The sequence below is a fragment of the Dreissena polymorpha genome, chromosome 11 (genome assembly GCF_020536995.1).
Source record: "Dreissena polymorpha isolate Duluth1 chromosome 11, UMN_Dpol_1.0, whole genome shotgun sequence".
In the NCBI taxonomy this organism is placed as follows: domain Eukaryota; kingdom Metazoa; phylum Mollusca; class Bivalvia; order Myida; family Dreissenidae; genus Dreissena; species Dreissena polymorpha.
In genome coordinates, this window is record NC_068365.1 from 72519959 (window position 1) to 72534958 (window position 15000).

The 15000-nt window shown below is 37.1% G+C and overlaps 1 protein-coding gene across 1 annotated transcript in view; it reads right to left on the reverse strand.

Moving 5' to 3' along the window:
* LOC127850595 (uncharacterized) overlaps positions 1 to 15000 on the reverse strand; it is a 35730-nt gene that overhangs the window by 5651 nt on the left and 15079 nt on the right. The window contains exons 8-13 of the mRNA XM_052383727.1: positions 9520 to 9652; positions 8610 to 8693; positions 8454 to 8492; positions 7968 to 8375; positions 2990 to 3121; positions 690 to 743 (exon numbers count right to left, since the gene is read on the reverse strand). Coding sequence (XP_052239687.1) covers positions 690 to 743; positions 2990 to 3121; positions 7968 to 8375; positions 8454 to 8492; positions 8610 to 8693; positions 9520 to 9652 — 850 coding nt within the window. The remainder of the gene's footprint in view (positions 1 to 689; positions 744 to 2989; positions 3122 to 7967; positions 8376 to 8453; positions 8493 to 8609; positions 8694 to 9519; positions 9653 to 15000) is intronic.

Below are 15000 nucleotides of genomic sequence, written 5' to 3' on the forward strand. Positions count from 1 at the left end.
TTGAATAATTAGATTCAATTAACTTCCGGTACACATCTTATCATTGCTTATGACTCGTGACTCGAATGACAATATAATTATTACGTTTGATGGTTTTCCTATGTGCTTTTGTGAGATATATGCCATATTTAAGTTGACATAGATGGTAGAAAGAGTATACGTCTACAGTAGGTCATTTTTATCATAATTATCTAGAATGCACCATGTCTGCTTTATATAACGCTATTTAAGTTTAACAACTATTCAAGCATGCATTTATTTGTTGAAAAATATATCCAAAAAAAATAACCTAAAAGTATCGACAATTGCCTAAAGGGGCCATTATGCATTTTAGCAAGATTTGAACAATTTTCGTGCTTCTCTCTCTATACAAAAAACGTTCGCTAAATTGCTTCTATGTGTTATTAAATGTTCTTTTGGGGTTGTGTTTATGCTGCTGTGATTAGTATCAATATTAAACAGATCATTTAAAATAATAAAACTGCAATTATATTTCAGATAACTAAATGAATGTTACATCATTATAAGTTTACATATTTATATCATTATTTAAATAACATTGTGAATTCCGTAAATATATTTATACGATTGAAAACTACATTAAATGGTAGAATATTGTTTATCATTTCGGTCATTTAAAATCGAAGGCTCGACTTAATTCAATTGTGTAACATCTATTGACGACTTACAGTTGCCTTTCTGGTAAAATGAAAGAACATCCTTCATCTTCTGGTCACCATCACCTAAAATCACAAATTAAATGAATGATCGGAACAATTTAACATAAACATCTTCATGCAATTAAACAAAGAAAAAGCACACACATATATTATTGGAAAAAACCCTGGGAAATACTGGTTCAACAGCAAATAGATTTTTCTATGGAAAATCTTTAATAGGAATTACAAGAAATATCTTTAAAAAAAGATATACGGTGCTGATAGTTCAATGAATGAGATCAGGGATAGCGAATGTCTTTTTCTGCGCAGTTCTTAGCTGCATCACACGCAGTACGGGATGTTACGCGGAGTTTTCGCGGCTTATTTTACATTATTACATTTTGCTGGTCATAAACGTATAGAAAAAAACAGAAAACCAAAAGAAGAATGGAAGTGAATTAAAACATATGACTTAACCGGTCACACGCGAAGTATCCGTAATTATAGGCGCGTTCTTCGAACAAACCTGTTTTAGTGGTTTGTCGGGCATTGCCATTTGATTCGATTATTAACAGTATCGAAAATCATCGCGCTCATGCTTAAAACATTAGTCAATATGGTGGAATAATTATTGTTAAATTAATCAAAAATAATATTTATCATGGTATTGTTGAAAACACATTAAGAATCTATAATTGAAATACCATAATTATATTGCTGAATATCTTCATTTAACATATTTCTGGTCTAAAGAAAATTTCAGGTCACCTAGTTCACGGATAGCGTCTTTATTACATAACGATTATTTTACTGGACGCGAACTCCGATGATGACCTGTATATAAACTCTACCTCGCGGGTTGAAATGCAATCCATGAAAGTGATGCCTCGCTTCCACTGCTTTTTATACTTTTACATGTTTACATGTTGACAGGAATGAGGAAGTAAGTACTAAATATGAGACCATAGCCTTTAAGTATAAACGCTTTTGCGCTGGTAATTCTATGAAAATAAAAGGTGCACGCACAAACTGTATCGATGTCGAGAATTGAGTGTAAAACTGTTATATCTATTAAGCCAATTCAATAGAGATAAAATTGTTTCATGCAGTAGAACAGTGTTACAAAGACGCGGATATGTTTCCAGTGTTCTGGTGGTATACTCAAATCAGCCAATGGAATAAATGAAGTGTATTCATTCGTACCTAGCCGCGGGAAAATTTATTTGAATTTTATTGGACACTTACAAAGGTCAGGTAAGGTGAAAAGCTGGCTTAATACAGCTACGCCGAAAAAAATGTTTTTCTAGTGGTTGGAACATATACCATACGCAAACTCATTCATTTACAGATGGTGACACTATTCCATAGAAACATACGCATGAGTGATTGGAAATAATATCCTATTGAAATACTTTTCAATAGCAGAAGGAAGAAATCTGCCATATAATTACTCACATTTTATTGGTGATTGAAATCATTTCCAATGGAAATACCCACTTAATTATCAATTGGAAAATATCGCATTTAAATGCTTTTTCAATTACATATTGAATAAGTGTCCCGTTGAAATTAGTAATTGGGAAAAAATAAACATGAAATCAACTTCAATTATTGATTGAAAAACGTCGTTTGGAAATAGTAAGTCAATAACAGATGGAATTATCGTCCTTGGCATTACACGCATTCAGTAAGTGATTGAAAAATTGTGTTATGGACAAACTTTTACAATATAAGAAGGAGACAATCTTACATAGAACTTCGAGCATGTTATTGGAACAATGTCTCATTAAAATAATCAATTTATGAAAGATAAAAAAAATGCCAAATGAAAATACAATGGAAGTACTTACATTAGAAAAATGATGTGATGATTAATGTCTCTAATAAGTCATGGGTTTCTAATATAAAACCAGTGGGTGATTTGATGACAAAACGCATTTAAATTGTCATGTGCTGAATAACAGTGATATGACAAAGCACCATTGGTTCATTTACAAATATGTTGGATTTTACAACAATTTCTTTCCACTACTTTCTTTTCATTATGTGTTCAATCAAAATTGATTCAAATGAAAGAAACATTCTGATATAAAATTTAATGTAATGTAGAGGTAGATATTCATGTTCATGTCAACTCCCATTTATACATCTTTATCGTAGGGAATCCGTCAAAGTATTTAGTCCTGAAAACGATGTAACCTACCTTTAACCACAAGCGTTCTATTAATAGACTTGCATTTGTCCTACTGAACGATGTTTATGTACCTTTTACCACAAGCATTCCATTAAAAGACTTGCAATTATTTTCTGCCTGAACGATGTTTACCTACCTTTTACCACAAGCGTTCCATTAATAGACTTGCATTTGTCCTCGGCCTCTGTATAGTTTTTCAGGTCAGTGAAGAACCTCAGACACAGATTGAGACCAACGTCGTAAACGTAGTCGTCGGATTCACATTCGTCTACAAAAGAGTAGATGTCCGTGTAGATTTATTCTATGCAAACAGTAACCCGTCTTAATGCTATTAGGTTACTAACAGATATGGTGAACGCATGGAGAACATGAGGTCCCGGTCCAATCTCCAGTTTTTGAGCGTTTTCAAGATAACATACTGGCTCTACCAAATGCCAATGCCGCTATTGGTCTAAACAAATAGTTTACATTTATCTCAATGCATGAATAAAACAGTCCTCAAACATGATGTATCATTACGGTGTATATACGTATCTAACCGATTCCACTTTGTGTAATGTTGTGTGTAGCGCTAATCATTTTAGTAAATATTATGTAAGAAAGCAGAGCGACTGTCACGATTTGTCGAAATAAGTAAGCCATCTAAGTGGCAGTTAAAACCATTTGCTGTTAGTCAGTTTTCATGAAGGGTATTTTGAGTATGACAATATATATTTGAAATATTAACAAAGAAGGCCATTGAACATTACTTTTGTCGGTATTGTATAAATAAGAGAAGTTATTTTGTTTCTCTGACTTAGGTTTTTTATTTATTGCATCATAATTGCATATCTTCAAAGTTTAAAAAAATATCTTTGTTTAAGTACATATAATAAAGTGCGTTATACTTTCAGCGTGCTCATATGCATTACTATTGCAGTAAAACAACACCGCTGATCATCTACATGTCAGGGTACAGTGTCATAAGCTGGTATGTTATGGTTGTCTAAATTGTTATTCTATCAATAGTGGATAATTATAATGCTGGTTTTATCTAATTGCTAATTATAAGTTGTCGAGATATGTTTTTATGAAATTCAGCGGATGCCTTATTTTGACGGCCACGAGATAAAGATGGATATATATTTATTAATGAATGTGTACGTTAATCTTTTTGTAAATCCTTATGTCTTCATATTACTCTAGAAGATATGGGCAATGCTCTGTGTTTAATTTATGTGCGTAAAGTGTCGTCCCAGATTAAACTGTGCAGTCCGCAAAGGCTTATTACGAACGACTCTTTCCGCTGTTATGCTATTTTTCGTTTCAAGAAAATCTCTTACAAAAATCCAGTTTAGGCGAACAGTGTCGTCTCTAATTAGCCGGTGCGGACATCACAGGCTTATTACGCACATGCATTAAACCCCATTTTCACAGAGCGCGGCTCATATTTTATTATGTCTGATCCGACGCTACAGATACACTTTAACGGCACTGTGTAGGTACTTCATTTTGAGAGATTTAACATATTATGTAGTTTTGATATTTAATTTACATATTACGAATATTGTCGGACGACGGTAATCTAAACAAGACGGTCAAGGTTGCTCTTAAGCGTTTATCTAAGTTCAGGGACAACAATTGTTGAAGACCTGGTGATCTAGGCGTTGTCCCCACTTGACCCAGATTAAAATATGGCCCTCATATTGTCAATATAAACATTCCTACTAAGTTACATTAAAAAAAAGAGTTTTTACTTTATTAACGGTTTGGTATGGTGAACTTGGTTTTGCACGCCCCTGTGTCAGATTTAAACGTAGATAAGAAATTAAATCAGCATGAACCATTCTGAACGGGTTTCACTTACTTCGTCATAAATGTTTCTTCTTGAGAAATAAGAATTTTTAGAAGATTTTACCTTGTGACCAGGTTTCGCTGCACGGGGCCCATGTTCAGATATTGTCAACATAAACATTCTGACCAGGTTTCATAGAACTTGATTCACTTTGTGTTATGTAGAGTGGCAACCAGGTTTTGTTAGGGTTATACATGTGGAACTTATGTTTATAAAAACGTGACCCATATTTGAGCTCGGCCAAAATATTACCAGGATAAACATTATGTACAGGTTCTATCAAGCCGTTGTCATAAACGTTAAGACGTGAGTGGTAAGAAGTTCAAAAAGTGTACCTGGCGCCCTAGCTTCAAAGATCGGGACACATATTCGAAGTTGGCCAATACATTGTTTGAGATAAACACTCTGATCAAGTTTCATCATGATTGAGTCATACATTTTGCCTCTAAGATTGGCAATAGGTTTTCTAAGATTTGGCCTTGTGAACTATTTTTGAAGGCACGTTACCCATATTCGATCTCGTTCTACATATAATCAAGATAAACACTTATACAATTTTTCATCAAGAATAAGTCTTAAATGGGACTCCGAAAGTAGAAACTACGTTTTTTTAAGATTTCAACTGGTCTAGTTTGAATGCATTTGACCCTGAAACCAATTCAGATTAGATTTGCAAAGATTATCATTCGTACCACGTTTATTCAATATTGAGTCATACATGTGACTTCTAGAACGGTAAATCTAAAATTGACCTGGTGACCGAATTGTTTGATCCAAGTGACCCAGATTCGGATATTCCCTAAAGAATCTCGAAATGCCAAACAATGAGATGTGTGTGTCGTACAGTAATAGAAGAATATGGTTGATAATAGGGAGTTGGACATCTACGGCGTATGGACTATAAACTAAAATAAAAACTAAGCAAGTCTTTTAAAACAGTGTCGGTGTATTAATAGTGCTGCAAAGATGCCAGAAGAAATAACCAAAACACGTTTTTAATGCTATGGCATGTGTTCAAAACGGACTAGTGTGATAAGAACCATATTGCATTATCATGTTTGTTGCACCTTGCTTCAGTATTTAAGCCTATATTACAAACTGGATTGTATAATGACTAAATACTGATTTTAGATATTTGAAAACGTAAAACCTTTAAGAATATTGATAAATATGTAAAGCATGTAGTTATACAATGATAGTGCATAAGCTTTATGACGAAACATTACAAGTAGGTGTATTATGTTTACGGTTATTTTTTGGAGTCATATTTGCAAAAAGCAATATATAATTGACGGGTAGCTGTCCCTAATGTAACATTTGGACGCATATGTTTATCTTGGTTGATTTTTCGATAAGCGTACTGTATACTTTGCTCTATTATCCTTATACCTTGTGCTTGAATATTACATAATAAATACCGATAAAACTGTTTAAAAGTATTAAGTATTATATAAAACATTGTGATTTTCTCATTATCTACACACACCAGATCTTGTGATACTATGCGTACGGCTGTATGTACACAAAAGTGATAAAACAGACCTTTGATTAAAACTAATACACATCTCACTGTCAATAGCAGTTCTTTAGACCTCGATCTATCACTATGCGTATCGCATTGGCCACACTGACCGTATTGTGGTCTAATGTTTATCTTATTGTAGAGACAAGCGCGATAAAACAGACCTTTGTTGAACATCATGCTCATGCTAAGGAAAGACAAACAGAATACAAGGTGCAGTTAAAAGGAGCATAGTTGAACCCGGACCAGGCCGTTCACATTTGAGAAAATTATGTTTGTCAAATGATTTAAGACTATTTATTATAATGTTTCGACATAGTATTTTCATTTGACAATTACTATTTGCCGAACCTAATTACATTTCATCCAATGAGTATACTTCTTGTGCTGATAAGTACAGATCACAGCCTCAGAGGGGGGGGGGGGGGGGGGGGGGGAGAAAGAGCAGTGCACAGCCTCAGGGGGGGGGGAGAAAGAGCAGTGCAAGCCTCAGGGGGGGGGGCAAGAAAGAGCGTGCACAGCCTCAGGGGGGGGGGGAGAAAGAGCAGTGCAAGCCTCAGGGGGGGGGGCAAGAAAGAGCAGTGCACAGCCTCAGGGGGGGGGGGGGGAGAAGAGCAGTGCACAGCCTCAGAGGGGGGGAAAAGAGCAGTGCACAGCCTCAGGGGGGGAAAGAGCAGTACACAGCCTCAGAGGGGGGGAGAAAGAGCAGTGCATAGCCTCAGGGGGGGTGAAGAAAGAGCAGTGCACAGCCTCAGGGGGGGGGAAAGAGCAGTGCATTGCCTCAGGGGGGGGGCAAGAAAGAGAAGTGCACAGCCTCAGGGGGGGGAAGAAAGAGCAGTGTACAGCCTCAGGGGGGGGGAAGAAAGAGCTGTGCACAGCCTCAGGGGGGGGGGAGAAAGAGCAGTGCACAGCCTCAGCACGTTTGATCTAGATCGTTACCTAGTCCATCTTATTGTTCCCATAAGCGCGATTAAACAGATATTTCAAACGATATTTTTATCTCATTGTCAACACATCGCCATTAACCCATTTATGCATAGCGTCTAGAAAAAAGGATTTTGCAATAAGCGTAGACCCAGATGAGACGCCAAATCAAATCAAATCAAAATTTATTTATTGTCGGTATGAGAATAACATGTATATAACATAAGCTATGAATAGCTTTTGACCGACCTAATTTTTGTCTGCACACTGACGGGTCGACTCGCGGCCGCCGTGAGGCAGCCGGAGGCCCGCGCTTCGACGCCGTGCAGGGCGAACGAAGACTTGCGTTCTAGAGTGACCAGTAGTACTGGTCTAGACCGAGTGTTTGGTGAACAACGATCGGGGCGACAGCGACTCTACGTCGCCGCTCTTTGAACTTCACGAGACAACCGAGCAAGCTTTCTCGCTGGCCTCGGGTTTGCGAGCCCCCTAGGTATGATGCGGCGTCTCATCCGGGTCTGCGTTGTTTGCTTAAAGGAATTTTTGTAAGAAATATTCTAAATATAGAAATAAATATACTAGACATCCCTAATTTTGGAAATAAATGATCCAAGTCAGAAGGATGTGAGAGTCCACTAGGCATAAATGCGTTAAAATAACTGACAGTTTGTGTGTATGTAACATTTTGCTTAATTTTCGCCGACTTCAGTGCGATCAAACGATCATCTATCGAATGTGTCTACCATGAAGTTGTGTGTGAGCACACGTACACGATAAAATATTTCTTTATATTTGCATTTTTGAACTGGATTTTGCATAAAAACATGTACTTACATTTTGGATCTGTGGTTGTTGGCGTGGTAAATATGTGCGTAGTTGTTGCTGGTGTCGTGGTAGTCGACGGGATCGTAATTTTTGTTGTGGTCCGCGTCGTTGTTGGCTGTGACGTCGAAGGAGTTGTTGCTTTGATCGTGGTTGTCGACATGGTCGTAGGTTTAGTTGTGGATTGGGTCGTAATCGGTGTTGTTGGATGTGTTGTCGAATGAGTTGTTGCAGTTGGCTTTGTCAGCGGTGTTGTGGTCGTAATCCGTGTTGTTGGATGTGTCGTCGTCAGATGAGTTGTTGATTGCGTCGTCGACATTTTTGTGGTTTGGGCTGTAGAAGTTATGTGCATCGTCGAATGCGCAGCTGTGGACTGTGTTACAGGTTGGATCGTCGTATGAGCTGTTGATTGCGTCGAAGGCGATGCTGTTTGTTGAGTCGTCGGATGTGTTGTCGTAGGCGGTGCTGTTTGGTGAGTCGTCGGATGTGTAGTCGTAGGCGGTGCTGTTTGGTGAGTCGTCGGATGTGTTGTCGTAGGCGGTGCTGTTTGGGGAGTCGTCGGATGTGTTGTCGTAGGCGGTGCTGTTTGGGGAGTCGTCGGATGTGTTGTCGTAGGCGGTGCTGTTTGGGGAGTCGTTGGATGTGTAGTCGTAGGCGGTGCTGTTTGGGGAGTCGTCGGGTGTGTTGTAGTTTGCGTCGGATTAGTAGTAGGATGCGTCAGAATTATGACTGTCGTGGCTTTCGAAACAGAAAGATCAAAAGTGTATGGGTATATTTAAATGTATTGTATCTGTATATTGAATATATTCAACAAAGTAATGTTATTTTAACATTATTGCAAACATCATAAGAATGTCATATTGTATATATGCACGATACTATTGCGAACATCTCTAACATAATAAGGTCAAATTTACATTATATTCAGAATGAGTCATAGTATTGGTTAAAATTCCCAGTGTATATCCCAAAGTGATTAAAAGTACTATTGAAAGCATCTCCATCACACTGATGCCAACATTTTCACAGAAATATGAAAATGTCTAAACATGTTAAAAATTGTCTGACTAGCATCAGCATTCCACATATACTATGAACAGCATGAAGAACAGCCCCATATAACACTCTACAATCTACTACATTTTGTATAATTTCGCAACAAAACCAATACGTATGAAATGGTTACGAACACTCTGACAAAGCTTAAACTTGTCAAAACAATACCTCTAAATTGTTCAGCACAGAAATCTAGTTTCATCGGTGTTGTGCACCAGGACGCGTCCTAAATTATTCGCGTTCTGATGGCATAACGCATGTGCGTAAAGTGTCGCCCCAGATTAGCCTGTGCAGGCCGCACAGGCTAATCAGGGCCAACACTTTCGCCTAAATTGGATTTTTGCTAAGAAGATACTTCATTTAAACGAAAAATGTCATAAAAGCAGGAAAGTGTCGTCCCTGATTAGCCTGTGCGGACTGCACAGGCTAATCTGAGACGACACTTTACGCACATGCATTGTATCCAGTTTTCTCAGAACGCGACTAAAATTATTGTGTATGACAGTACCTGTGATATTTAGCTGATGCTCGCAGTTGTCGTTGCAGAAGTCCGTGCTGCAGCAACGCGGACACTGTTTATCATTGATAACCTCTCTTCGGTGGTGGGATGTCGCTTCCGCGTGGACCATTGCGTCGCAAAGCTACATTACATATTAAGAGGAAAACGCATATGTTTGGTGAATAAAATTATTTCATCGTGTGCATTTGTTACGTTAAAAGGGCATAAATGATAATACAATTGCGACATTGGGGATGGTTTCTAATGGTAATAAAACCGATAACGCAGCCAGTGATGCCGACGCGAAAGAAAACCCTCACTTTTGCTAGGGTGATTGTAAAATGAATGAGATAAACGCAAATCTGGAAAAATACATTTGTCACAAGTCAATTCGAAGCACTCATTTTTTCAATCGACATGCTACTTATAGGTAGATACATATATAAAATAAGTAATGGGCTTAATGAAAATAGTTTAATGAACACAACGCGGGATTAGTGTCAAGTGAGCTGATGGATCGTTTGTTAATTACCAAGAATAGAAAGAGCAAGTGTATTGTAGACTGCGCACTAAAAAGTAGTCCACTTAAGTCCAATTTTCTACTCATAGTTCCTTATAGACAGACGAAAAAAACATCGAACTAATGGACCATCTAACATATCAGCCAACCACTATACCTCCCCCTAATTCACTGACCAACTAACTTAACAACCCACTTAAGGCATTCTCTAGTCCGTTCCCTGAACAAGTACTTTGTGTAGTTGGAGAGAATCTTCATAAACGTTTCTTTATTTCTTTAAAATAAATTGACCTTTGTGTGGTCATTTCGGTGGTTTAGTTAAGAAAAGATACATTATAAACATGAAAGACTTTTAAAGTTTTAATATCGACAAACTAGCATGTGTATCCGTAGTATCGGCCCTCTTAATGCAAACATCTAAATATTTTAAGTGAAAATATTGAAAAATATACCTGTTTTAAACGTCAATCTATAGTTGAATGTGTATTCTTGCACAAAACAAAAGAGACTTCATTAAAGTCGGTAATATTTTGCCTAAATGCTGGCGAGAACATAGTTCTATGCAGTTATTAGAATCATGTAAACCGTTTCTCATAATATCGGCTCTTCTGATAGGTTGCTAAGGTTTGGTACTATGCTCATGTTCTTTTTCTATAAAAAGTTTCAGAATGGAACAACAAAAATCTCGTTCACGTTTCTCTTAAATTACTTTTTGCACAGATAAGCGGCTTATACAACATATGATAAATCTACTAGTAAACCAAAAACAATCTAACACAATTATGTGAAGTCATAATATCGGCCTGATATACTGTAAAACCATTAAATTTCGTGTGGTACGAGTTTTCGTGGATTTCGTTGTTCCGCTGAACCACGAATTCAAGTACCAACGATTATTTTTATATTTTTAATCCGAAATCGGTCTTTTCCGAATGTCATTGCCGGCATTCTCCGTTGTTTTCAGTTATATGAAATATTTGATTGAGATATGCTAGGTAATACAATATGTTGTTTTCTTGATAAGTGTTTGAGTAATAATACTTTTTAAATCAAAGACGGAATTTAAACTGTACATCAACGATTAATCTCTTTTACGTGACGTCGTCAAATTAAAAGTTTGCAGATTTATCACATATGTCAATTAGTGCCAATTAAAGTTAAAAGAGGCATAACGGTTTTCACACCTGTATTTTGGGGACCTTATTACTCAACTGTTACTACTAGGGGACCAATTAAGCAGAGAATTGCAAATATTGTCAAAACAACATTGATGGCATTTAGTGATCGGGGACCCACAAGATCGCCGCTTATTCGCTCTTATCGACAATCATCGGCAACACTTTCATGCTTCAGTGCACATTTATCACAAGCCTTGCTGTCAACACACATTAGCAGATTATTCTTCGTTATTACTCTGGTTGTTCTAAGATAAGTTTAATTATAATTAGCTGTTTTTCATTAAACCACGAAATTTCATACCGACGAATTTCTATACGTTTACAGTAATAAACATGACCTACTTTCAAATGACAACCGGAAATCGTGAGAAAGATCGTCGTAATAGGCATTAATATACAGCAAATAAATAAAAACTTCAAACAATGAGAAACAAACACTGTCCAGCACTTCTTGAAGGTTTAAGGCACGATACAATGAGGACGGCCGACACAATGAGAGTAAGGGATATGGCATGAAGCTGTATATAGTACGTGTCTTTCACGGCCGACACTATGAGAGTAAGGGATATGGCATGAAGCTGTATGTAGTACGTGTCTTTCACGGCCGACACTATGAGAGTAATGGATATGGCATGAAGCTGTATATAGTACGTGTCTTTCACGGCCGACACTATGAGAATAAGGGATATGGCATGAAGCTGTATATAGTACGTGTCTTTCACGGCCGACACTATGAGAGTAAGGGATATGGCATGAAGCTGTATATAGTACGTGTCTTTCACGGCCGACACTATGAGAGTAAGGGATATGGCATGAAGCTGTATATAGTACGTGTCTTTCACGGCCGACACTATGAGAAAAAGGGATATGGCATGAAGCTGTATATAGTACGTGTCTTTCACGGCCGACACTATGAGAGTAAGGGATATGGCATGAAGCTGTATATAGTACGTGCCTTTCACGGCCGACACTATGAGAGTAAGGGATATGGCATGAAGCTGTATATAGTACGTGTCTTTCACGGCCGACACTATGAGAGTAAGGGATATGGCATGAAGCTGTATATAGTACGTGTCTTTCACGGCCGACACTATGAGAGTAAGGGATATGGCATGAAGCTGTATATAGTACGTGTCTTTCACGGCCGACACTATGAGAGAAAGGGATATGGCATGAAGCTGTATATAGTACGTGTCTTTCACGGCCAACACTATGAGAGTAAGGGATATGGCATGAAGCTGTATGTAGTACGTGTCTTTCACAATTTATTCATGGCGATCCTTATTATTTCAGAGAAATAACTTAGACAAAATAAAAACAGCATGCTTTTTGGACGTTCTGAAAGCATAGAAAGTATGATAAAAATGGTAATGAGAACTTAATATAAAGAAAATTTGTAGTCACCATCATATTTAAGGAATATTTTTTCTGATATCAAATAACTATCTCGCCAAGAATATCAATTCATAATGAAAGTTTCCATGTATAAAACTTTGATTTTTACCATATACAAATTCAAAATATACAATATCTTCATATATTGTATATGGAGGAATGAAAGAATATAAACATTGCTGTTAATGCTTTACTTGTTACCCGAGCAGTTCACACGATGTCAACAACGCTTACATAAACATGGGTATAGAGCACTAATGCGCTTTTAGGCGTAGCTGTTTTACTCAGTTTTCATCTTAGTGACTTTTACAAAACGCCAACAGACACGCATGAATATTTTCGAATATTTAATAAGCTGATTCGAGATACAACCTCTGAATTTTTGCTACATCACTGCGTATGTGCTCAATTCAAAGGATGTAGCACTGTTCAGTGTAAGGAATTCCGGACTACTCTCTGTATGCTCAAACGACACAAATTGTGGCCCTGTTACAATTGCGCGTTACAATCCATCTCGCAGAATTTCACTTTCGCCTCCAAGATGAAAAAACAATCATACGCGAAATAGTATAGTGTCACGATAAGATTATCATACCACAATGTTTGCCGTACTTGGTCTGCACGTCTGGAAATCATTCCTTAATGTGTGGATAGGCTGCCATTATTAACAAGTTTGCAATTTTGATTTCAATTTTTTATCAAAAAGCATTGTTCTTAAATGTGGCATTTTCAATTCGCAACGAGATTTGTAATGACCCTCGTCATGCGAAAATGGGTCTTATTCCATATGCGCCCATCATATACTAGTAATCGCCCACTCAGCTATCTCTCCTTCTGATAAGAAGAAACATAACATATTGAGTGATTTTATAGCGAAAGCATCGCCTATGGCCTGACTGCGCAAAAGCACATGTTGGGTTTAACAAACGCTTGCCGAAACGCATAAGACCCATTTTCGCATGACGGCGCTATTGACGAGTGATTTAAATGTGTCGGAAGAAAACTGCGTTTAAATCAAATATCAACATACGATATATTTCGATAGTGAAGAAAAATACTCATAACAAGGCATATGAGGACAAATATGAAGTGCTCTCCCGTAGTATATTTTTATCTACTCACACTAATGTGTGGTTTGACAATGCTAATACACATTTCATGCGGTGAATATGCAACTTACAGTGAAAGACACAACACAATAGTTAAACTTTTGTGTAATTGTATTTATTTATTTAGAAAAGTAAATTGCAATCATTATTTCAAAGTCAGCGTATACGCCGACTACATTTTTAAAAGATATTTATTGTTATAAATATATTTAATATAATATATTTAGTTGTTTTCGATTTTAGCGATTATAAAGCATTTTCGAGGTTGCCTATAGTATGCCTGTAGTTATTGATGAACTCATATCTAACTGTCTATGTATTGAGAACTGTGAATATAAACAAGCTAAACCTTCTACTAACCTTCTACTATTGCGTTGCTAGCACCCGTAAATACAAAAGATCGCCGCTATCTGCTGAGAACCAAAGAACGTTTTGCTGTAGTAGCATGAACGAGGTTACGAAACAGGTCATTCGTATTATTATTATAAATTGTTTGTTATATTCGGGTTTAGCGATTATGAAACTTTTTTTTTTGTTTTTGTCTATCGTATCGCTGAAGTTATTGTTGAACTTATTTTCAACGTTTGATTAATTGAGAATATAAATAAGCGTTAACTTTTTTCCGAATCTATTAATAGCCTCAATTTACGACCTGTACTACGTCATTGAGGTGTATGTGAGAGCGTAACCTATTGCGTTGCTATCGCCCGTGGACTTTCCTTTGTTTGTCGACAGGCGCATCTATTAATAGCCTCATATTATGAATGGACTGAGCAAACATACTACGTCATGAAGACGCTGCAGAAAGTGGACTATTTTATTCATTCATAAACAATCTCCTCCGCGACACGTACAATACGATAATTGTTTATTGATTCTTTTCTATAAAAGCACCGTTCGAAACTATTGCATTTAACACGATAGTAATATCTTGTTTCCATTTGTGAATGAATATAATTGGAGAACTCAAACCTCTTGCATAAATTATACAACTCTTTCTCGCGCGGATAAGCGTAGTAAGCGGGTATGGGGCTCCTAGTAGCTAAGGCGTACCGACCTGAATTTAAGATTAACCACCTTAGACGGTCGCTAAGCGACCATCTAAAAATGGCAAGCGGACTTTTATGGGTTTGACGGGTTATACATTGTTCTTAAAAATCGTTCACTGACAAACATAAATATCTTAAAATATATAGATATATGATCTATCACTTTCAATTGACAAAACTCCACTTCTTTGAAACCAATCTTTTAATTTGAGGTTACATATACAAAGGTGATCCATTTT